This window comes from Martes martes (genome assembly GCF_963455335.1).
Source record: "Martes martes genome assembly, chromosome: 2".
Taxonomy (NCBI): domain Eukaryota; kingdom Metazoa; phylum Chordata; class Mammalia; order Carnivora; family Mustelidae; genus Martes; species Martes martes.
Window position 1 is genome coordinate 158,974,830 of NC_137889.1, and position 22,575 is coordinate 158,997,404.

At 38.1% G+C, this 22,575-nt stretch overlaps 2 protein-coding genes across 3 annotated transcripts in view; both read left to right on the forward strand.

The window, feature by feature from the left end:
- Positions 1-1,691: 1,691 nt before the first annotated feature.
- On the forward strand, positions 1,692-2,780 carry LOC308338349 (nucleoside diphosphate kinase A-like; the record flags this gene model as incomplete). The annotated part of the gene is made up of 2 exons (XM_080796362.1): positions 1,692-2,149; positions 2,647-2,780. Exons 1-2 carry the CDS (start codon positions 1,711-1,713, stop codon positions 2,778-2,780), a joined length of 573 nt encoding a protein of 190 aa, XP_080652488.1. The 5' UTR covers positions 1,692-1,710.
- The window catches only part of PI4K2B (phosphatidylinositol 4-kinase type 2 beta), a 29,590-nt gene continuing 9,723 nt past the window's right edge, over positions 2,709-22,575 (forward strand). The window contains exons 1-7 of one of the 2 annotated variants that reach the window (XM_080796259.1): positions 2,709-3,199; positions 12,593-12,729; positions 14,373-14,573; positions 15,190-15,321; positions 16,921-17,074; positions 18,824-18,885; positions 20,496-20,595. In XM_080796259.1, the coding sequence (XP_080652385.1) occupies positions 2,890-3,199; positions 12,593-12,729; positions 14,373-14,573; positions 15,190-15,321; positions 16,921-17,074; positions 18,824-18,885; positions 20,496-20,595 (1,096 nt within the window). In that variant the 5' untranslated portion in view covers positions 2,709-2,889. The remainder of the gene's footprint in view (positions 3,200-12,592; positions 12,730-14,372; positions 14,574-15,189; positions 15,322-16,920; positions 17,075-18,823; positions 18,886-20,495; positions 20,596-22,575) is intronic. The other variant, XM_080796260.1, reaches the window with a different exon arrangement.

Sequence of the window (22,575 nt, forward strand, 5' to 3'; positions counted from 1 at the left end):
ATGGGAGATAAATAGAACAACACTTTCTCAAGGTTCTCACATTTTACATCAGGTACTATAATATAAACTGTATGCACACTGAGATAATTTAAGGATGTATACAGTAAGTGCTAGAATAAGCACTCAAAATTAATGTAAAGAGGTTTAGCAGAAGGCCAATAGAGGACTTAAGATGAAGTATGAGGAAATAATGATTAACCCAAAAGAAAGCAAGAAGGGACATACAGAAGAACAAAAAAAAGGATTAAACATATAGAATACGATTGCAAATGACAGTAAATCTAAATCCAACCAAAATATTACATTAAAAATAAGTAGACTAAAAACTCCAAATGAAAGCCAGAAATTATCAGACTAAATGTAAATAATAAAAACAAGATTTTATTACCAACTATAAGCTATTACAGGAGATGCATATTTACAAACATGCACACATAAAGATACAAATTGATTGAAAAGGGTTGAAAAAGATTTATCAGGCAAACAGTAAGCCTAAGAAAAGTGGAGTGGCTACATTACTATCAGACAATATGGACTTCAAGGCACGAGTATTACAAGAGATAAGGACGGACAGTTCATTATAAAAGGAAGGAAGGAGGGAAGAAAGAAAGGAAGGTAGGTAGGAAAGAAGGAAAGAAAGGAAAGGATCAAATAAAATCATCAGGTAGAAATAAAAACCCAACCGAAGACATAAAAATCCTGTGTATGCACCTAATAACACAACTTCAAAAATATATAAAGCAAAACTTCAACAAACGAAAAGAAGAAATAGACAAATCTACAATCATAGAACGTAACCCTCATCTCAATGAGTGATAGAACAACTAAATATAAAAATCCATAAGGATAGGAGCACCTGGGTGGCTCAATCAGTCAAGCATCTGACTCTTGATTTTTTCTCGGGTTATGATTTCAGAGTCCGGGGACTGAGCCCCACGTGGGGCTTGTGCTCAGCCTGAAGTCTGCCTGTCCCTCTCCCTCTGCTCCTCCCCCCGCTCTCCTCTCTCTCAAATAAATAAGTAAATAAAAAATAAACAAATAAATCTTTTTTAAAAATCCATAAAGGTATAACTGATGGGAATGACACTATCAATGCTGAACTGATATTTATAGAAACAATCATCAGTTACAGAATCACTCACCTGCAGAATACACATTCTTCTTAAAGAGCACATAGACTGTTTACTAAGGCAGGTAACATGCTAGGATATGAAATGTCTCAATAAATTTCGAAAAAGTTTGAAATCTTGGTTTATCTTCTCTGGCCACAACAGAATTAAATTAGAAATAAATACTTATTTCTAGAAAAGCATCTAAATATTTGGAAATTACACACACATTTCAAAGAAATGAGTCTAAGAAGAAACCATAAGGGAAATAAAAAATATTTTGAAATGATGAAAATGAAAATAGAAAATAACAAAAATTGTGAATGCAGATAAAGCAGGGCATAGAGGGAAAGGCATAGCTTTAAATACTTCTATTTTTAAAAAATGGAAAGGTCTGGAATCAATAATACACTCTTCTACTCTGCGCAGTTGGCAAAACAAGAGGAATCAAATTCAAATTAAGTAGCAAGAAGGAAATAATAAAGCTCAAAATCAATGAACTAGAAAACAAAAAATCAGTGGAACCAAAAGACGGCTTTTTGAAAAGATTTTTTAAAATTATAAACTTCTCGCTAGGCAGCCGAAGCAGCTGGAGGGGACCATGGCCAACAGTGAACGCACCTTCATTGCCATCAAGCCTGATGGGGTCCAGCGCAGCCTCGTGGGAGAAATCATCAAGCGTTTTGAGCAAAAGGGATTCTGCCTCATTGCTATGAAATTAATTCAGGCTTCTGAAGACCTTCTCAAGGAGCACTACATCGACCTGAAGGACCGTCCCTTCTTTGCCGGCTTGGTCAAGTACATGCAGTCAGGGCCCATGGTTGCCATGGTCTGGGAGGGCCTGAACGTGGTGAAGACGAGCCGAGTGATGCTTGGGGAGACCAACCCTCCGGACTCCAAGCCTGGGACCATTCGTGGGGACTTCTGCACCCAAGTTGGCAAGAACATTATCCACGGCAACGACTCCGTGGAGAGTGCGGAGAAGGAGTTTGGCTTATGGTTCCAGCCTGAAGAGCTGGTGCTCAGAGCTGGGTCTACGAGTGACAGGAGAGCAGACCTCCATGCTTTGTTCATTCCGTTCCCTCTTCCTTCCCTGAGCAGGGGGCCAGGCTCTCACAAATTCATTTAATTTTGAGAACTTCCTTCTAACCTGGAGGGGATCTCCTGGAACTGGGTGTGCTCACTGTACAGTATTATGTGCTGCCATCAGATTAAAATATTTCATCCCCTCCTCCCAAAACACTTCTAGCTAAATTAATTGTGGGGTGGGGGGAGACAAAATACAAATAACCAAAGTCCAAAATGTCTGAACAAAAGACAAGGTCCCTACGCTCGTGGGCTTGTAGTAGGTGTAACAAATGTTAGTCACAGAAATAAATGTGTAGGTATGGATTGTGGTAAATTCTACGAAAGAATTCTGCAGTGTAGGATAAACTGACCTAGGTTGGATGGGGGAGCCTCGGCGGACGTAAATTAACGCCAACCCCAGCGCTCCTCGAGCACCCCTACCCCACCTCGCGTCTTCCCGCTCCCCCAGCTGCAGGTGACGGCCCCGCCCCACGCCCCGCCCACTACGCCCCCGCCCTTCCGCGCAGGCGCAGGGTTGGCGCGAGGTGGGGCGCGGCTGGCGACTGCGCGGGGACAACCGCCTGGCGGGCGCGGAGTCTGTGAGGTGTCCTGGACCCGCCACAGCGGCTGCAGTTCTCCGCGATGCCGAGGCCAGAGCCAGGCAGCCCGCCACTCTGAGCGGGTCTCAACACGGAAGGCACAGAGGGAGGCCATGGCGGAGTCCTCCGAGTCCGGGCGACTGGCGTCGGAGGACGGCGGCGGGAGCCTGGAAGCGGAGGACGACGAGGAGCGGGAGCCGCTGCTGCCGCGGATCGCCTGGGCCCAGCCACCTAAGGGCGCCCCCGGGATCGCCGTCAGGCTCGTGGAGGCTGCCGGCCAGGAGGGCGCGGCCTCTCCTCGCGAGGCTGGAGACAAGGAACTGCTGCTCCGGTCTTGGGACGCGCCCAGACGGCCCTCCCGGAGCGTGAGTGTCCGCCGGAGCTCGCCCACCCACCCCACCCGGAAACGCCCCCGAGGTGCAGGTGCGACCCGGCCCTTACACCACCCCGCAGCCCCCCTCCCGGTGCCCTTGCCGTGAGCGCGTCGCCGCCCAGCCCCTGCAGGGTCCCATCTCTGTCCCACGCCAGCACTTGCCTGGGAGGAAAGGCAGTCACGCAGGCAACCCTCCCATCCGGAGCACGGACCAGGAGGCCCGCCGGCAGTCGAAGCTTGGACCCCTTGCCTTTCTCTCTGCTCCCAGGTTTCCTCGCGTCTTTCCCAGGGGGCATAGGCCACTTCACCTAAGGCCTGTGGTTGTCACTCTGATCCTTGGGGCCTCCCGCAAGAGAAAGCCTAAACTTTTGAAATCAGACACTGAGAAAAACTTAGCACGGTAAAATGACGTAAGTTGTTTCCTCAAGTTTGGACTTGAGGTTTGGGTTAAGAACTCTGAACTGTCAGGAAGGTTCCCCGAGTAGTGAATTTGCAAGGCAGATGGATGACAGCAGAGAGATGAACAGCAAGAAAATCTAGATGCCATCCGGACACATTTCAAAACTTTCTGGTTAATGTTATTGTGACGTTAGCCAGAGGGGGCAGAGGCAGTTGAATTTCTCTAGCTGTGATTTCTCTTGCAAAGTTTTCTTTCTGGAGCCATTTCTGTTCTTACACTTCAAGGGGGAGGGGGGCACTTTTTCACTATTAAGTGGACCGGTAGCCTCAGATAGAAAAGAGGGTAATTGGTACCATGTTGAAGACTAGTAAAAAGTGTAGGCATCCTCTTGCAAGCATGGATATTCGTTGATAAAGTTAAGTTTTTTGGCAAGTTGAGTCGAGTTAGGCTACTTTGATAGTAAAATAGGGTACACTTGTATGAATCATAGCTGAAGATGAGATGGGCTCGTTTGTAAAATTATGGTTACATCTATTTGTTGGTGGTTGGGATGGTTTAAGTGAGATGATGTGTGTACTGTGCCTGTAGTAGAAGTCCATATGTGATGGCTTAAAGAAAAGCCACAGAAAATGCAGCTTTAATTAATACTGCTTGCTTATCCCTGAGTTTTTAGATTTTACAAGTCCTGCTACCACTACAATAATGGGGCTCCTACAATTTAAGGAATTTGGGACAGAATAGGTTATTCAAGTTGTAGTTGAGCTTACATTCAAACATCCTCTCAGGTAAATCGGAGAGGCCCAGGAGAACCAAACTTTCCCCTTCAGGTCTTTCATGAATAAAGCTTCAGCTAATTGCTCTGACATGCCAGGTCTGCTGTCATTACGTTAGCTAACAGGTGCATTGACGGTACAACACTGAACAGAACAAACATGATCACAAATGGACCCACATTCACCTAGCTACGTAATTTGTTTCTGTATTACCTAGAATCCCTTCTGTAAAGTAACTAAAATCTGTGTGGCTGGTTTGCTTTTTTCCCTACTCTAAAGTTACCTGGGTAGCTAGATTTTAATAGAGCCTAAAAGAGTATGGTTATTCTGTGTGGTTATTCTTGAGTGTGGTTATTCTGTGAAAGTGAGCTTTGCTTAAAAAAAAAAAAAAGTATTAAGTCTAGAAAAACAGTGAGATAGACTGTAGTACTCTGAATAAAGATTGGTAACTAAAGAGAATTCCTCCCTTTTTAAATGGTAATAATTTATATCACAGTTTACAGTTGGCTAAGATTTCTTTTTGTGTAGTTCATTAATTTTCACAACAGCACAACAAGTTGTTATTCACCCTCATCCGTGTTGTGAGGATTGAAAATGAATAAAACTGTGATGACTAGTAGTAGATCATAGAACTTCAGCGGTAAGCCGAAGTCAAGTATACAGGAAGTGGTAAAGCCAGAACTGAGCCTAGTTCTTCTTTTTATGCCCTGCACTTTTTCCATTTTGCTGTAGATCCCGAGTTTTATAGAATAATTGTTGCTTGTGGTTATTAATGGAAGTCTTATTTTTAATGGACTAAAAAATAGTTTTGAGTTGTAAAAAGTATTTTAAAAATTTCATACTAGTCTCCTAAAGTTTATGATTGAGTAATATAACTAGATTTTTAAGTTATTTTTTAATGAGTCCATTAACTTCCTTTGCCCTTTACCACCCAACTTCCAGGAAGCCACCTCTTTAGTTCTAAGCAATTCTTACCTTTAGGTTGATATTAACATGATTTATTTTATGCTTAATGCATATGCATTTATGCTTAACTATTTTTTTAATGTAAATAGGAACTTTATGTACTTCAGCCAGTGGAAGAATGTCTGTAACCTTCACTAGAGCAAGACACTGACAAAGTCTGGAACCAGCATAAACATAGTGTTCGATCAGTGTCAAAGTAGAAAGATTAGTGTCATTCCTTGTTGTAGTTGTCATTTTAATCAGTGAGTTGGAGAGTGATAAAGGTGATAATAGTTAATACCTAGGTAGCAGTATGTGTAGGGCATAGTTCTATGTGCTTCACTTCCATTAATTCATAACTAACCCCATGAAGTGTCTACTATATGTTATTCTCATTTTAAGGAAGCACAGAGAGATGAAGTGACTTCTCAAGGTCCCAGTTAATACAAACCAGGAGCACTCAACAGTTTTGTTAGAGAGTCTACAATTAGGGAATGGTGTTAGAACACAAAGAACTACCAAAGGAAAAGGAAGTGTATATTTATAAGCCTTTTAACGATTCATGGTGCCTTATAAATGTATGAACAAAATAGCATCGTTTAAAGTGAGGAAGAGGGACGCCTGGGTGGCTCAGTGGTTTAAGCCTCTGCCTTCAGCTCCGGTCATGATCTCAGGGTTCTGGGGTCGAGCCCCACATCGGGCTCTCTGCTTGGCGGGGAGCCTGCTTCCCCCTCTCTCTCTGCCTGCTTGTGATCTCTCTCTCTCTCTCTCTGTGTCAAATAACTAAAAAAAAAAAAAATCTTAAGGAAGAAAGACGTGGGTGGGAAGTAAGGTGGTGGAGGCTGGCATAAGAGTACACAAAATGCACGTTGGACGCTTGGTGCAGGCAGCCCATAAATCTGATCTCTAAAGTTCCTGAGGAGCCAACTTGAGAGGAGCACAGTCTTTGTGCCCATAAAGTTAAACCAGTTATCTGAGTCAAAACAGACCTGACAAAGGAAAATCTGTCATGTATCTTTTGGAGAAGAGACTACATGATGAATAGTATCTTTGTAATAAAAGTGATGAGTTTCGTAGGGGTATTTCTTAGAACGGCCCTGAAGAATTTCTAATGGGTGGTGCTGTAAGTATTGCTGGATCTGTATTCTAGACGCTGATAATCTGGCTGAATTTAGAGGAAGGTATTAGAAGAGTAGATGCCCTATGTGTCTTGACAGTCCTCCATAACTGACCTTTTGAAAGGTACTGATTGAGAAGCCACTTCTCCCTCTCAAGAGATTATTCTTCAACCAGTAAAAAGAAGACACCTATTCTTTGTTTTCCATTTATTGCTGAGATATATCATTCTCAAATGCTTGAGTGCCTGCTGGGTGCCCGTGGGAACTGAGGCCTTGGGGAAACAGTGGTGACCAGATATCAGATGCGTGTTCAGTTAGGAGCTTTGTCCCCACATAGCTTTTTAGCCTAATGGTGGAAACAGTTAAAACAGTTCCAACAGCCGGTGTATTTGAATGGGGAAAACAGGGTTCCTTGAACTGTGTCCTGGATTTAGGGGCCAGGGAACACTTAGCAGAGGAAATAGTATCCAATTTGAGACCTGAAAAATGGCCCTGGAACTCGCAAGAGCAGGGTTCAGATCACCAAACCAGTAAGCTAACTACTTATCTTTTTAGAAACTATTCCGGTCATTGGGTAAGATAGAATCCCAACCCCTGCAGTGAGGAGGGGCTCATTTTGGTTTATTTATTAAAATGAGACCTTGATAATTACCACATGTACTTATATAAAAGGTTTATAAAATAGATTCTCTTATTCTGTTTTCAGTTTTGGTTGCTTAGAGGCCAATGATAACTCTTAAGTGTGTTAAGGGGATAGTTTGTTGATAAATAATTGTGAGATTCATCAAGGGCCTACTAGGTACCAGGCACTGTTTTTAAGTGGATAGAGTGTACCAGAGAGCAAAACAACAATCTCTGCCCTTCTGGAACTTAGGTCATTTTGTCATAGTGCTACAAGTGAAGAGATGGAGTTCAAGGATCAGTAAGAATTAGCTGTGGGAAGGAAGCTTGGAATATACATGGGGAATAGCATAGGCAAATGTTGAGAGGATGTGCTGGATATCTTTTGAAAAGTGAGGAGCTCAAATAGGACTGGAACTTGAATAGAAGATCACCACATCTTAGAGGAGACCAGAAGGGAGTACACAGAGGTAGAAGTGATATTTTCCTCAGAAAATTCTTTGATACGCCAACAAATCAAAATTTGATACGCCAACAAATCAAAACCTTATAGTTTATTCCTTCAGAGGGATAACAGTAATTTTACCTGAAAAAAAATTTTCTTTTTTTTTTTTTTAAAGATTTTATTTATTTGACAGAGATCACAAGTAGGCAGAGAAGCAGGCAGAGAGAGGTGGGGGGAGGCAGGCTCCCTGCTGAGCAGAGAGCCCAGTGCGGGGCTTGATCCCAGGACCCCGAAGAACATGACCCGAACCGAAGGCAGAGGCTTAACCCACTGAGCCACCCAGGCGCCCCAAAAAATTTCTTTTAATTAAAGAAAATGTGGCTAACCATGCCCCTCTACTATTAAAAATGAAAACAATGACTACAAACCTTCAAACCAAATCTCCCATAGCACGTAGAGCTTGAGGCAGCATAACTTTGGGAGGTATCCAAGTTAAACTAATTGCCAGATGTACATTTCAGTAAATAAAATGAATAAAATGTAATTGTGAGTTATGACTTAAAGAAAAATTATCTCCTAAAAGACAGTTTCTTTGATTTTAGAACAGTTGATATGTGGTCATTTTTTCTGGCTGATCATTTAGATGGTAAGACCAGTTGTCTTTTAAGCATCATTCTAACAAGTGATGGTAAATCCAGGCCATCTTCAAAGAATGCCCATTTTCATGTGGGGAGATTATCTCATTTATCCAAAAGACGGGTGCTCAGTAAGGGACAAATTAAAGAGAAAGGGATTAAGAATATGCTGGCTGATTTTATAGGGATGTTTCTACTTGATCTGATTTTGTTTAAAACTGAATTCTTAACTGCTCAGAGCGTGCGCATGGGCTCCATGAAAGCAACAAAGGTAGGTTCTATGATGAACTCATAAAGCTTAGCCCATAAAACAATTTGATAACATTTAATAGCAGTATGTCCAAGTCTGCACATAGTTTCCACAAGAACTGCTCAGGTATGGCATGGGAGAGACCAAGAGTGGTCTAAGAGTTTAGCCAGCTCAATATGTGTTAGTGGTATGACCAGATTCCTAAACAACTAATGTAATACTAGAATGCTTCTCATTTTGGTATACTGCCAAACACTGACAGGCATCTCTATTCTCTGCAATGGGTTTCTGGATTCTGGAGACAATATTTTAATGGGGCACATTGAACAACTGAGGCATGAAACAAGAGGGCAACTAACATGCTAAAAAGCCTGAAAACACTTCCATCTGGAAGGAGATGGAGAATAGAGGAGACTTAGGAGAGCATGAAATGATCTTCAGCTATTTGAAGGGCTACCCCTGGGAAGAAGGGAGTAAGTGGACTTTTGTTTTGCTCCAGATAGTAGGTCTAGGACATTGGGAGAATCCACAGGAGACTTACTTCGAGAAAAAGGAGGAGTTTATATTTTTTTCCATATAAAAGGAGCAAGTAAAAAGTAGTGATGTCTCCTTGAAAGTGTTGAAACAGTTGCCCAAAGACCCCCTTCTAGTGATATATTAAGAGTATACTGGTTGGGGCGCCTGGGTGGCTCAGTGGGTTAAAGCCTTTGCCTTTGGCTCGCGTCGTGGTCCCAGGGTCCGGGGATGGAGCCCTGCATCAGGCTCTCTGCTCAGCAGGGAGCCTGCTTCCTCCTCTCTCTCTGCCTGCCTCTCTGCCTACTTGTGATCTCTCTCTCTGTCAAATAAATAAAAATCTTAAAAAAAAAAAAAAAAAGAGTGTACTGGTGCTAGGAGCAGGGTTGAAATAAATAACTTTTCAAATTCTTTCTTATTAAGAGTCCTGGCCTAGAAGAAATACCATTTGACTAATGATAATTATTACTGGCATCTTCTAGCACATAAATAATACTTCATTTATTCCATTAAATATTTATTAACTACTCAGTAAATGCTGATCCCTTATCCAGGTACCAGGGATATACAGTGATTGAAGAAAAAGTTCTCCATTCTTAATTATTTTCATGAGGTAAATGAGAATGATTATGAATTAGCATATCAATTGTATTGACATGACTAAAATACTTGGATTATTTATTCTTCTTTTAAGTAAGTTAAATATGCCCAATTGCCCTTTTTGCGGCATTTTTCTTAGCACATACTTTTAAAAATAAATAAATAACAGTTTTATTTCTGCCTAAATTAAGGCAAATTTTAAGTTAAGGTAAATTTATGTTTTGAATTTTCATAATGTTGAATGCATGTAATAGCATTTAAATACGTTCCAAAGTTAAGTATGAATAATTTTTGCCTTGCCTGTCACTTTAAATGATAACTTGTTAATTCATTCTGCAAGTGTGTACTGAGTGCCTATTATGTTCCAGGAACTATACAAGTATAGTGAAAGAAATCCTTGTCTTTTTATAGCTCACAAAATAAATAAATAATTTGTTAGGTATTATATATTATCCCAAGTCATAAGTGCTAAGCAGGTCATTAAAGTGGAAGTTAGGGAGGATTGTATAGGGCCTTGGGGCCATTATAAGGATTGGACTTTTAGTGAGATGGGAAACCATTGGGCTGTTTTGTACAAGAGTGACATAATCTGACATCTTTTTTTTTTAATATTTTATTTATTTATTTGAGAGAGGGAGCACGAGCTGGGTGTGGGGGGTGGGTAGGACATAGGGAGAGGGAGAAGCAGACTCTCCGTTGAGCAGGAGGCCCAACTAAGGCTTGATCTCAGGACCTTGAGATCATGACCTGAGCCGGAGGCAGGCGCTTAACCAACTGAGCCACCCAGGTGCCCCAGATCTGTCATGATTTAAAAGAATTACTGCTATAGTTTCTCTGTTGAGTATAGAGAAGGCATGGGTGAAGACGGAGAGTGGTGAGGAGACTCAATAATCCAGATTGAGTTGATAGTCACTTGGATCACATTGAGGGGATGGAGATGGTTGGATTCTGGGTGTTTATGTAGGATAGAGTCATGCGAAGTGCTGATGGTTTAGATGTTGATGGTAAGAGTTTTAAGATCATGGATGATTCCAAGGTTTTTGGTCTGAGCAGCTGAAAGATTTGGAGTTGCCAGCAACTGAAATAGGGAAACTTGGGAGGAAAGCAGTCAGAAAGGGCGACAAAGATAAAAATTGAGTTTGGGGGAGTAAAGTTTGAGCTATCCATTAAACATCCAAGTAGAGATATTGAGTATAGTAGTTTGGAGTTCAGGGCAGAAGTCCCGGCTTGAAATATAAATTTGGGAGTTAATCAGTGCTGATGAAGAAGAGAAAAGGACCGTGAACTGAATCTGAGGCGTTGCAAAGTCAACCTGTCAGGGAGATAAAAATGAGCCAGCAAAGAGACAAAAAGAGGAACCAATGAAGTGGGAAAACCTGGAGAAGGCGAATCCTGGAAGCCAGTGAAGGAGGAGGGAGTGACCAACAGGGTCAAATGTTGGAGTTGGGTAAGGAAGATGAGTTTTGAGGTTAGATTTAGCAATATGGATGACTGCATACCCCAACAAAAGCTTGATGAATGGAGTGATTGGGACAGAAGCCTGATTTAAATGGGTTCAAGAGAAAATCAGGGAAGAAAAATTGGAGATGGTAAATATAAGTAACTATAGAGACCTTCAAGAAATGTGGAACATCTAGGAGTAATGTGGGAGTTAGATTTAGGATGAGAAAAATTATAGCATGCTTTGTATGGTGATGGAAATGATCCAATAAAGAGGGAAATATTGATTCAGGGAAGAAATGCTCTGGACTCATCAGGAAGAGATAGGGTCTGGTACACAAAGTGAATGAGCTGATCTTGGAGCTTAGACAGTTCATCTATAGTAATAGGTGGAAGGCAGAGGGTATCAGAGCAGATGTGGTGCAGAGGGCTGATGATAGTTTTTTCTGATTGCATCTCTTAAGGCTCATCTGAGGGAGAGGAGGTGTTGAAAATTTGAGAAGAGAGGAGGGTTTGAGAGTTGTCCACAACAGTGGGAGAGACTGTGTACCTGGAGATGTGTTAGTTCAGGATGCTAGAACAAAATACCATAGACTGAGTGGTTTAAACAACAGACATTTATTTCTAACAGTTCTGGAGAATGGGAAGTCCAAGATGAGAGTGCTGACATGATGAGGGCTGTCTTCCTGGCTTGCAGAGAGCCACCGTCTCACTGTGTCCTCATGTGACACAGGGAGAGAGAGAGAGCATGCCCTTGGCACTAATCCTGCCCTGGCGGCCCTACTCTCATGACCTCACCTAAGTATAATTACCTCCCAAAGACTCTATCTCCCAATATAATTCCATTGGGAGTTAGGGTTTCAACATATTTTGAGAGGACAGTCAGTCCATAACAGGAATTTAATATGCTTCCCAGGCATCATGAAGGGCCCACCTAAAGTTTCTGGTGATGAATTTAAATTCAAGTGAGCTATCAGGCATTGTGTTTTTGTTTGTTTGTCTAGTCGAGTTTAGCTGTCTGGGCCTAGGCATACTCAGCAGACAGTTGAGTTTAACCAGGACTGGGATTTTTCCAGGTGACCATGATGAGGAAAGGGAGGAAAGGAAGAGTGATTATGTGATGACTGACCATAATTTAAGCTGGCCAAGAAGGGACATAGGACACAAAGATTAGTGACAACATGGTAGATCAGTGCTTTGTATACCCTAGGGGGTTGGAAGAATTTTGGGGATTCAGGGTACCAGAGGGAATGAACTAGAAAGAGAGAAGTTACTTGAAATTGAAAGGTACGGAGAGGTTGCAGGTATTAGTAATGACAGATCTGAGGTATGACTTTGCGGTTGGAAGTTGAGGTAGGCTGGAGAACAAAATCGCTGGAAGAGAGGAATTCAGAGTAATGAGGTATTAGTGTGATTATTTCAACAAATAGGGATCTTCTTTTTCATGTGTCATTACTTGAAGTTTAAAGAGAAGTGGGGTTGGGGAGGAAAAAAGGAAGGATCCAAGAAACCCATATGATGCTTGATTACATTTTTTTTTCTGTACCTTAATGTCCTAATGCTAATAACCTATCCCAGTATTACAGGTCCCCGTCATGAGCATTCTCATAGCTGAACTTTTTTTTTCTTCATGGTCTATATTAACATTAGTTTTTTGTTGTTGTTGTTGTTTTTTTTTAATGCGTTAATTGTTGGTTCTTCAGCATTGAATACATTCTTGGATGATCCTGAATTTGCTGATACTGTGTTGAAAGCAGAGCAAGCAGTAGAATTTGGAGTTTTTCCAGAAAGAATCTCTCAAGGTTCAAGTGGAAGTTACTTTGTGAAGGATCCTAAGAGGGTGAGAATTTCACAGATCTAGTATACATAACAGAAGTTTTGGAAAACACTAATTTAAATGTGAAATCATTGTGAGGTTCTGAAGATATTTTCCTAATAAATCTGATTGTACCCTTTTCAAAAATAAAGGTTAAGTTTTTTGTTGTTTTTAACTAAAATACTCTATTATTTAGAAATAGAGCTCTTCATTTTAAGTCATAGTTTGCTGTCCTACTATTTTAATACGTGGTCTCAAGCATTTATGGAATACTCATATTCACAGCAAAAGATTTGTTGAGTTTATATTCATAAGTCCTTACTTTACAGTAACTATATTAGCCAAGCAAAGTAGAAATTTAAACTTCGAAAACGTATTCAATGTTATTTCCAGATCTTTTTCAAAGGCTTATTTTGTCCTAGGAATTTTTTCCCAGCATTATGCCAGAGGAGCCTGGGCAATCTGAAGATTGAAGGCATTGGAATGTGACATAGTGAAGTGAACCAAAGTATAATTCTAGGGCAGAAAAGAGAAGTTGATATGGGACTTTGTTCTACTTAGTCTAGAATTTTTCAGAAATCTATGTTATTATCTCTAAAAGCTTTCTAAATGATACATAGCCAGCAGTTCTTTTTTCAGGAGTAAAAAAGATTATGATTTCATCCTAATATTTTTTACAAAGATCGAAGTTGTATTTTAAAACATAGTCTTTTTTGAATTTTAAATGTATATGTAAGTCATGTCAATCTATCAACCTTTATTCTGAGTTTGATTTTGTAATTTGTTCTTGTTGACTTTTTTACTAGTGATTTAGACTTTATTGCATTATAAAGCAATTATATACTTAAAATTATAGTAAGGTTTTTAAATCTTGTCTGAGGATAATTCACCCTCTAAATTTAATATGAATATATTTTATCAGACTGGTAATAAAGATTCTAGACTTTAGACATCCATGAGCAATTTTTTTTAAAGGCGAGAATTTATTTAAAATTGATTCATAAAAAAAAATTGGAAAATGATTAGGGTAGGAGAATCTCACAGCATAAATGTTCACATATAGCTATCATTACCTTTGTATTTAGAGACTACTTTTTGTCATTGGATTTATTAGTTCATTTAACAAATGCTTGAATGCCTACTGCATACCGGGCACTGTTCTGAGTACTTGGAATACAGCCCTAACAAGCAGTCTCTGCCATTTAGAAGGTACATCTAATGAGATAGTAGATGATAAATAAACATATAATTTTGATAATTAAGAGATGCTGAAAAATAAAATCATTTGACCTAGAGCAGTGGTTTTCAGACATTGTAAAATCACTGTAACCCTTCCATAACTTGGAAGTCCAGTAATAAAACAGATAAAGTCAGAGTTGATCCAGTTAAGTGGCATGAGGTCTTAGAGCCGTACCCTCATCTCTACTCTCACCTTCCCTAGTATTTCTCAGAGCACAGTTTGAAAACTACTAGCCCAAAGGATTATTGATTTTAGATTATTGAATGAGAATGAATATAAAAAAATAATTAAAACTGAACCTCTTAATATGTAAGGGTAATGCCCAAATCTGGTGGGAAGAAATACAAAAAGATTTCTCAAAATGCATTTTATGGATTATTGTCTCTCTATATCAAAAGTCTAACAAAATTTCTACTTTTTTATATAGAAAACTATAGGTGTGTTTAAACCCAAATCAGAAGAGCCTTATGGTCAACTGAATCCAAAATGGACCAAATATGTTCATAAGGTCTGCTGCCCTTGCTGCTTTGGTAGAGGCTGCCTGCTTCCTAATCAGGGATACCTTTCTGAAGCTGGTGCCTCCCTTGTGGATGAAAAGCTTCATCTGGGCATTGTACCTAAAACAAAGGTAAAGGAGAAGTTGTTTTGAATTATGTACTTCTAATTTATAGAATAATTCTCTGTGAACACTTTAGTAATATTTCTAATGACAGCCTAAAGTTGAGCCTTTGGTTTGGTATCCAGAGTCAGGAGAAACTAATAAATTGATTCTAGTGGAAATCCACAAAGTGTTCAAGGGGAATATCCCTCACTCATACAAGCTTAGATGGTGCTGACAAGAGGAAAAAGAACTAACAGTTTGAAAGCAGAAAAATATCGAGGTTCTAGAAATTTTCCTGAAAGTAGAGATAACTAATGCGCTCGAAAGACTGCTATTTTTTTTTTTCTTTTTAGCCTTTATAAACTTTTACTTGAAGACTTCCTCACAATATTTGTTCCTAAATCTGCGGACGATTACTTTTTGCTTCCACTGGCCGGTTTTTGGCTGCCTCTCCCAGAAATATATGCCATTTAACTGAGTTTGCAAAATCCCTAAGCTTTTCTCTTTTAGATTCTCTGAGGCATTTACTATAGGGTTAAACTCTGCTAATTGATGGTTTTAAAGTACATTTCATGTAGTATATGAGTAGAAATATTATAATGCCAATTCTAATAACCATTTTTCTAAAACTGTGTGTTTCTAGGTGGTTTGGCTTGTCAGTGAGACATTTAACTACAGTGCAATTGACCGTGCAAAATCTAGAGGCAAAAAGTATGCTTTAGAGAAAGTGCCTAAAGTAGGTAGAAAATTCCATCGGATAGGACTCCCTCCTAAGGTAAATGGGTAAATGACTTTGCTAAGTTTTATTTGGGGGGCAATTCAGCATGTATTACCTGAGCACTGTGTGCTGTAGGCTGCAGATATAATAGGAAAGAAAATGGGTTTTTCATCCTCAAAGAGCTTATAGTGAACAAACCATCTTAGTGCAATATGATAAAGCTGTTAGGATGGTTAAATATAGGAAGGTCAGAGAGCATAAAGGAGGGTGTCTAACTTCGTTTGGACAGGGAGTGTTTCCAGGAGTTTGCACCTACAGCTTTATAAAGAACCATACCTGGGTTGTCCTCCCAGCTTCTCCACCAGTTAGCTCTGAGACCTAACTGGGCAAGTCCTACTCTCTAAGCCCTAGGCTCTATGAAATGGAGGTGAGAAAAACTACCTCCTGGGGCTGTGAGATTAAATGAAGAAATTCATGTCAAGTACTTGGTATGGTGCCCATCACACAGTGTAGTAAGTTGTAGTAACTATGTGTACTGGCTACATACTAGATTCCTTCTTTCTTGCCACTGTAAAATAAAACCTCAGGAATGATTAGCAGCTAGCTAAGCAAGAGTGGGGACAGTAAATGGGAAAGCATTCTACAAGAACTTTGGGCTGTTTTTTTTTTTTTAATTGTGATTTTGTTTTGTGGTTGCAATGCATTTGTCTAGATAAAAGAATCTGAATAAAAACTCATGGTTAACTTAAATTGTTTTTAAAATTGTACTCCAGGTAAGCAGGAAGTTTGAAAATTTTTATAAGGCCTGTTATTCCTTGGATATGCTGAAATTAAGTGTAATTAAAGAAAGCTATTATTTCCATGTTTATGACAACTAGGACTTAATTATAAGTGTCTTAAAGAAAACCTTCTAGAAGTAGTTAAAATTTCATGCCAACAACAAGAATATAGTGTTAGGATAAGAAATAGATTTTCTTTATGGTAGTTTGTATTTATGAGGCCAGCTAGGTGACCTGTAGGTCCTATGCTAGAAATACATGTAGTAATTTTAGTGACAGAAATGCATTTTAAAATGGACATATTTTCAAGGAAAGGGTTTTCTTAAAAACCACTGTAGAGTTTATGATTGATTGATAAGTTCTTTAAAATTTATGACAGGATCTGTAATCTGCAAAGTCAAAGAATGCATTCTTTTTTAAAATAAATCTATATTCTGTATGTTGTAAAAAAAAAAAATCCTGAAGTATTTCTTTAGTAAGATAAAATTGCACTGTTATTAAGTGACCAGGTTAGGTGTACTATTTGGCTTCCATAATTAAAGTCATTTTAAGGAATATTTTTAGAAAACAGCAATCTGAGTTGAGATTATCACCTTGAGAGGCATTTTCTCTTTTAATTGTCCTAAAATAGTTTCTGTGCTCCTCAAAAACCTAGGGTTGAGCATTTTTAATTTGCTATGTATTCTTTGTATAATTATTTTAAAATTAGTGTATAAAAATAGTTTTGATAAGTGTGGTTATATAAATTAGTGTTAACTTTTTTGTTTTTCTTACTATGTTTATAAAACATATTTTATGATAATACTGCTGAGAAGTTAAAAAAGTAATCCCTTTGTTCTTGTACTTTCTTTTCTAACTATAGTTCTTAAAATTATAGATTGGTTCCTTTCAGTTATTTGTTGAAGATTACAAGGAGGCCGAATATTGGCTTAGGAAATTTGAAGCTGACCCTTTGCCTGAGAATATTAGAAAAGAATTTCAGTCACAATTTGAAAGATTAGTTATTTTGGATTACATCATCAGAAATACAGGTATTGAAGCTCTCTTATTTGTTCACTCAGATCTTGTTAGCTTGCAAATTGTATTCAACTCTTTATTTTTTTAAGATTTTATTTATTTATTAGAGAGAGAAAGAGTACAGGCAGGGGGAGGGGCAGAGGGAGAGGGAGAAGCAGACTCCCCACTGAGCAGGGAGCTCGATGTGGGACTGGATCCCAGGACACTTAAAATCATGACCTGAGCCAAAGGCAGCCATCCAACCAACTGAGCCACCCAGGTGCCCCTATATATTCAACTCTTGAAGCAGAAGTCTTGAGGCCACTTTTTATCTACCTGCCTTGGAAAATGGAGATGTAGTACTGACTCCCCTGGGCAAAGTTAATCCTGTACTTGAGATCCTAACTCCTAGAAGGCTCCTGCTGAGGTGATAGAGGTCAGTTCCTGTCCCTACTGGGGAATTTCTGGGCAGTAGGACAAAGCCAGAAATGTTATCTGCATAATATGAATAATTAAAATTATTTGTGTAAATTACTTGAGATGCTTATTTTGACATTAGATAACTGTTAGTATAGTCTATAAATACATTAAACTCTAACTTTTTCTCTTCTAGAAGGGAGCCATGATGTAGATAATTTAAAACAGTGGTTCCCAAATGTGGTTCCCTGGACCTTCTGGGTCAGCATTATATGGGGACTGATTACACATGCATCTTCTCAGAGGAGTGCACCCCAGCCCTACTAAAGCAGAAAATCTGCAAATGGAGGCCACCAGTCTGTTTTAACATGTCGTTCAGATAATCCTGATGCACTCTGAAGTTTGAGAACCCCTGATTCAAAATGTTTACTTATTTATATTAGTTTCTGGAAAAGCATTATTACACTTTTCCAGAGTTACCTTCTTAATTAATGTGGTCCTGGATTAATGTTAAAATTGATGTAGAGACTAGAGTACTTCTATGTAGACATTAGGTGAGAATCTACCCAGAAATTGCCTGGCAATAGAGGTAGATTTTTTTTCTTCCTTAGGTAGAGAAGTTATCCTGGACTTTAACAACCTTGATTTAATAGTTTTGGGGGGGAGTTTAAGATTCTTTTATTTATTTAGGAGAGAGGGAGTGAGCAGGCACTGAGCATGGGGGAGGAGCAGAGGCAGAGGGAGAAGCAGACTCTCCACTAAGCTGAGAGCCTGAAGTGGGGCTTGATTCCAGCACCATGAGATCATGACCTGAGCAGAAAGCAGACACTTAACTGACTGAGCCACACAGGTGCCCCAATTTAATAGTTCTTGATAATAATTATATATATCTCACAGAGTGGTTAAAAGGATTAAATGAATTAGTACATGTCACATACTTAAAAGAATGCCTGACACAGAGTAAACTCTCAAAAAATGTTAGCTAACATTTGTAAGTATTTTTTAGTTTGTGTGTGTTAAATTGGAGCTCTTAATATGTAAACGTATGCCACAGATAACCAGTCAAGGTCTTGAAAACCAAAAGGCAACTAGATTATTCCCTTTGATATTAAGCTATGGTACCCATAAAAAATGAAGTAACAGGGATGACGGGGTGGCTCAGTGGACTAAGCCTCTGCCTTTGGCTCAAGTCATGATCTCAGGGTCCTGGGATTGAGCCCCGAATTGGGCTCTCTGCTCGGCAGAGAGCCTGCTTCCCCCTCTCTCTCTGCCTGCCCCTCTGCCTACTTGTGATCTCTCTCTGTCAAATAAATAAATAAAATCTTTAAAAAAAAAAAAAAAGTAACAAATTTGTTTTCTTTTGAAAGACAGGGGAAATGATAATTGGTTAATCAAATATGAAAAGCAGAAACAGGGAAAGGAAATTAAGGTAAGGAAATTTTAAAATTATACACATACACACATAATTTCTATAAAAGATTCCTTAAATTTATGTTATCCTTCATTTCTTCATTTCCTTCACTTAGATCCTTGGTTTTATCTCCTTTTTCTGTCTTTCTCTTTTTTCTTTCTTTCCTCTGTTTACATTGCATTTTTAAAATTCTATTTTTCTAAATCTCTGTAACTTTTTTTTTTTTAATGTTGTATTAGAATGGAAGAATGATACCAGCTGGGTACTTATTTTTTAGAACTTGGGAAATTTGTTATAGAACCACTAGATTTATTTTGCCTTTATGTAATAAAAATAAAGGCTTCTGATATTTTTTGGTCAACATGTTTATATTTTAGTAATTCACTTCTTTTGAGTCTTATGACTCTATAATATGGATGAATCTCAAAATCCTGCGGAGTGAAAGAAGCTACACCCAAAGGGAACACACTGTCTGATTCCACTTACATGAAAATCTAGAAAGTGCAAACTAATCCCTGGTGACAGAAAGCAGACCTGGTTGCCTGTGGGTGGGGCCAAGGGAGTGAGGGAGGGAGGGAGAACACCAGGAAACTTGGTGAAGGTTTCATATCTGTAAACGCTTATCAAATTGTACACTTTAGTATGTGAAGTTTATTGTGTGTAAATTATACCTCAGTAAAGTTGTAAATAGAAAAAAAGGAAAAGAAATGGCAATTGTAGCAGAAATGGGTTTAAAATACACACATAAATATACATATTCATAATAGTTTCTAAATATATTTTATTGGTATATCTTAAGCAATTAGATTTTCTTGAAAACTTCATTCTTTTACTCTTAAGTATTTTGTGTGTTTTCATTGAGCTAAGGTACTTGATATAAACTAAAAGAAACAAACCAGACATATATCAAATAGACCTTCATGCTAATACTTTTAATTTTAAAGTTATCTTTTTCACTTTTTGTTTTTATGTAGGCCACTTAATAATGGCAGCTTTTTATGTTTATGTAATGAGTATTCCTTAACATGAAAACCCTCTTGCTCTCAAGGTCTTTGTTTCAGCTATGGAAGACTGTAGAAGTTAGGAATAGCCTGCATTCTGTAATTAATAGTATCTTGAAGATTCCTTTTGCTAGACCTTAATTTATTTGGTCTTTGGGGAATTGTATTTAGAAACATTTTGTATTTGGACTAATTATTTCTAGGGAACCCTAGAAAAGATTAAGTTTTTAGTAAGGTAACTTTGTTAAGTTCTCTTAAAAATATCAACATTTTGCAAATGTCATACATTTAAGCAGTGCATCTAGCAATAAATTATCTGGAACAACATACTTGTAAACCTTAATAGTTCCAGGTCCTCTTTCCCAAAGAGGAAAAAAATGAAACCGTTACTACCTAAATTTATAACAACATTTAAAAAACAATGATTATAAAATCCTTACTGATTTATAAGACAGTTTCTCCCCTTTGAGGGTAAAAATTTGTATTTTCTGGCAACTTATTTTTTATTTTTATAGGCTCTTCAAATAAAATGTCATAAACCTCAGTAATTTTTTAAAATTAATTTAATGCTTGACCTTTTGGAAATATTCAAAAAACTTATCAGCAGATCATCTTTTTCATCCTTAGGAAACGGAATGGATTGATGATAAAGAATCACTTATTAAAATAGCTGCAATTGATAATGGTCTGGCATTTCCCTTTAAGCATCCTGATGAATGGAGAGCATGTGAGTATTTAGAACCACCTCTCGAATCTATAACTACCCTATTCCAGAATAGGAAGGCAACAAAACTTATTGATATCAAAAAAGGAGAAGAAAACCTGGATGAAGTATAACCATTGATTGGGGCTCTCTGTTCTAGAGGCTGGGGATGCAGAGACGTGTACTGCATGGGCCTTGCCTCGTATTGTTTGCTTAGCTTTGAATGACTGGGTCTGGTTTGGGTTTTTTGGCTTATGTTAGTCTTATAGAATAACTTTTTACATGTTTACAACCTGGGCATCATCTTTTTTCATACTTGGGCGGAATTTAACTTTAGTGTTTTTGGTAGCATTCACTTACAAAACAGTTTAGGCCTATCTCCCCACCTTCTGCCTTCCGAGTGAGTGACTATTGTTTTATCTACCTGACCAGTCTCTTTTGTGGTTAATGGGCTGGTTTGCTACATCTTTTTGAGCTAGTTTTAGACATTTTTATTTTCCTTAAAATTGTTCATGACATCTCGAGATCTAGATTTATATTTTTAGAGTACAAAGTTTTTTATAGAATTCTCTTACAATTAAAAAAAAATCCCCTCTATGCATGTGAAGTATTAAGGGGTGAAAGGAAATGATATCTGATTTGCCTTAAAATATTTAGGGGGAGGGAGAACAGGGATAAGTGAAACATGTTTTGTAAAAATTTAAGAATAATTAGATTATTCAAAATATAGGAATTGTACTGTTTTTTAAATTTTATTGTTATTTGAAATATATGTAATGTATTTTTAAAATAACCATATCGGAGCACTTGGATGGCTCAGTTGATTAAACATCCAACTCTTGATCTCAGCTCAGGTTTTGATATTAGCATTGTGAATTTGAGCCCTGCACTGGGCTCCACTTTGGATGTGGATCTTACTTTAAAAATAAATGAAAAGTAATCTCTATATCTATGACTATGCTTTTTTAAATACCTGCTGTTTATTAGTGGGCTTTTTTTTTTTTTTATCATTAAGCTTGCCACAGTCTCATCTGTTATAAAGCATTGGCCTTTTTACCTTTATTTATTTTTTGCTTTTTTTTTTTAAGATAATTGGTCCTGTGTTGATCAGTTTTTCACTATGTTTCTTTGCTTTTTCTCTCATTGATTTGTGTTTTCCATCATTATTCTTTTCTTTTATTGTGTTCATCCTATTTTGCTTGCCTATATATTTTTCTATAGGCATCCTTTTGGCTAAGCCATAGATTAGATAGGGGCTGTTCTGTTGTTTTGCTCTGTATGTTCATGCTATCAGATTTACCCTTTGACGTGAGTACCTTAGGATGATTTTGTTTGGTCTTAAATTTTCTATGTTAGTTGATTTAAAAAAAAGAACTACCCGTTGTCATCAAGTTTTATTGCTTTGTGATCTGTGAATGTGGCTGCGTGAATTCTGTTTGAAATTTGTTCGTAATTCCTTTATAATCTTATAGATGGTCAGTTTGAAGGTACTTGAAAAGAATGCATTTGGACAAGAAGTTCTGCATCTGTCTATTAATTAAAGTTTATTAGTTGTTAGCCAAGTCATAATTTTTTTGATCTGTTAATTTTTGAGAGTTAAAGTTGAAGTTCACTGTGATTGATTCTGGCAATTTCTTACTGCATTCTATACCCTTTTTGCTGTGTATTTCATGTACATAAAGGTTTAGTATTTTATCTTGGTGGTGGCTTGTTTTATTGGTGTGAAATATATCCCACTTTATCCCTCTCAGTGTTTTTTACTTTTCTTATTTTATCTGTTGTAACATTGCTATACCTCATTTCTTTTTATTAGCATTTACCTGGTATTATTTTATACTTCTATTTTTTGCTTCCATCATTTTGTTTTAAGTATATGATTTATAAACAACACTTAACTGGATTTGTTTTTTACCAATCTGAGATTCTTTTAATAGATACATTCAACTCTAGTTAAAGTCTCAATAAATTACTGATGTGTTTGAACTTTTCCTGCCATCTTATTTT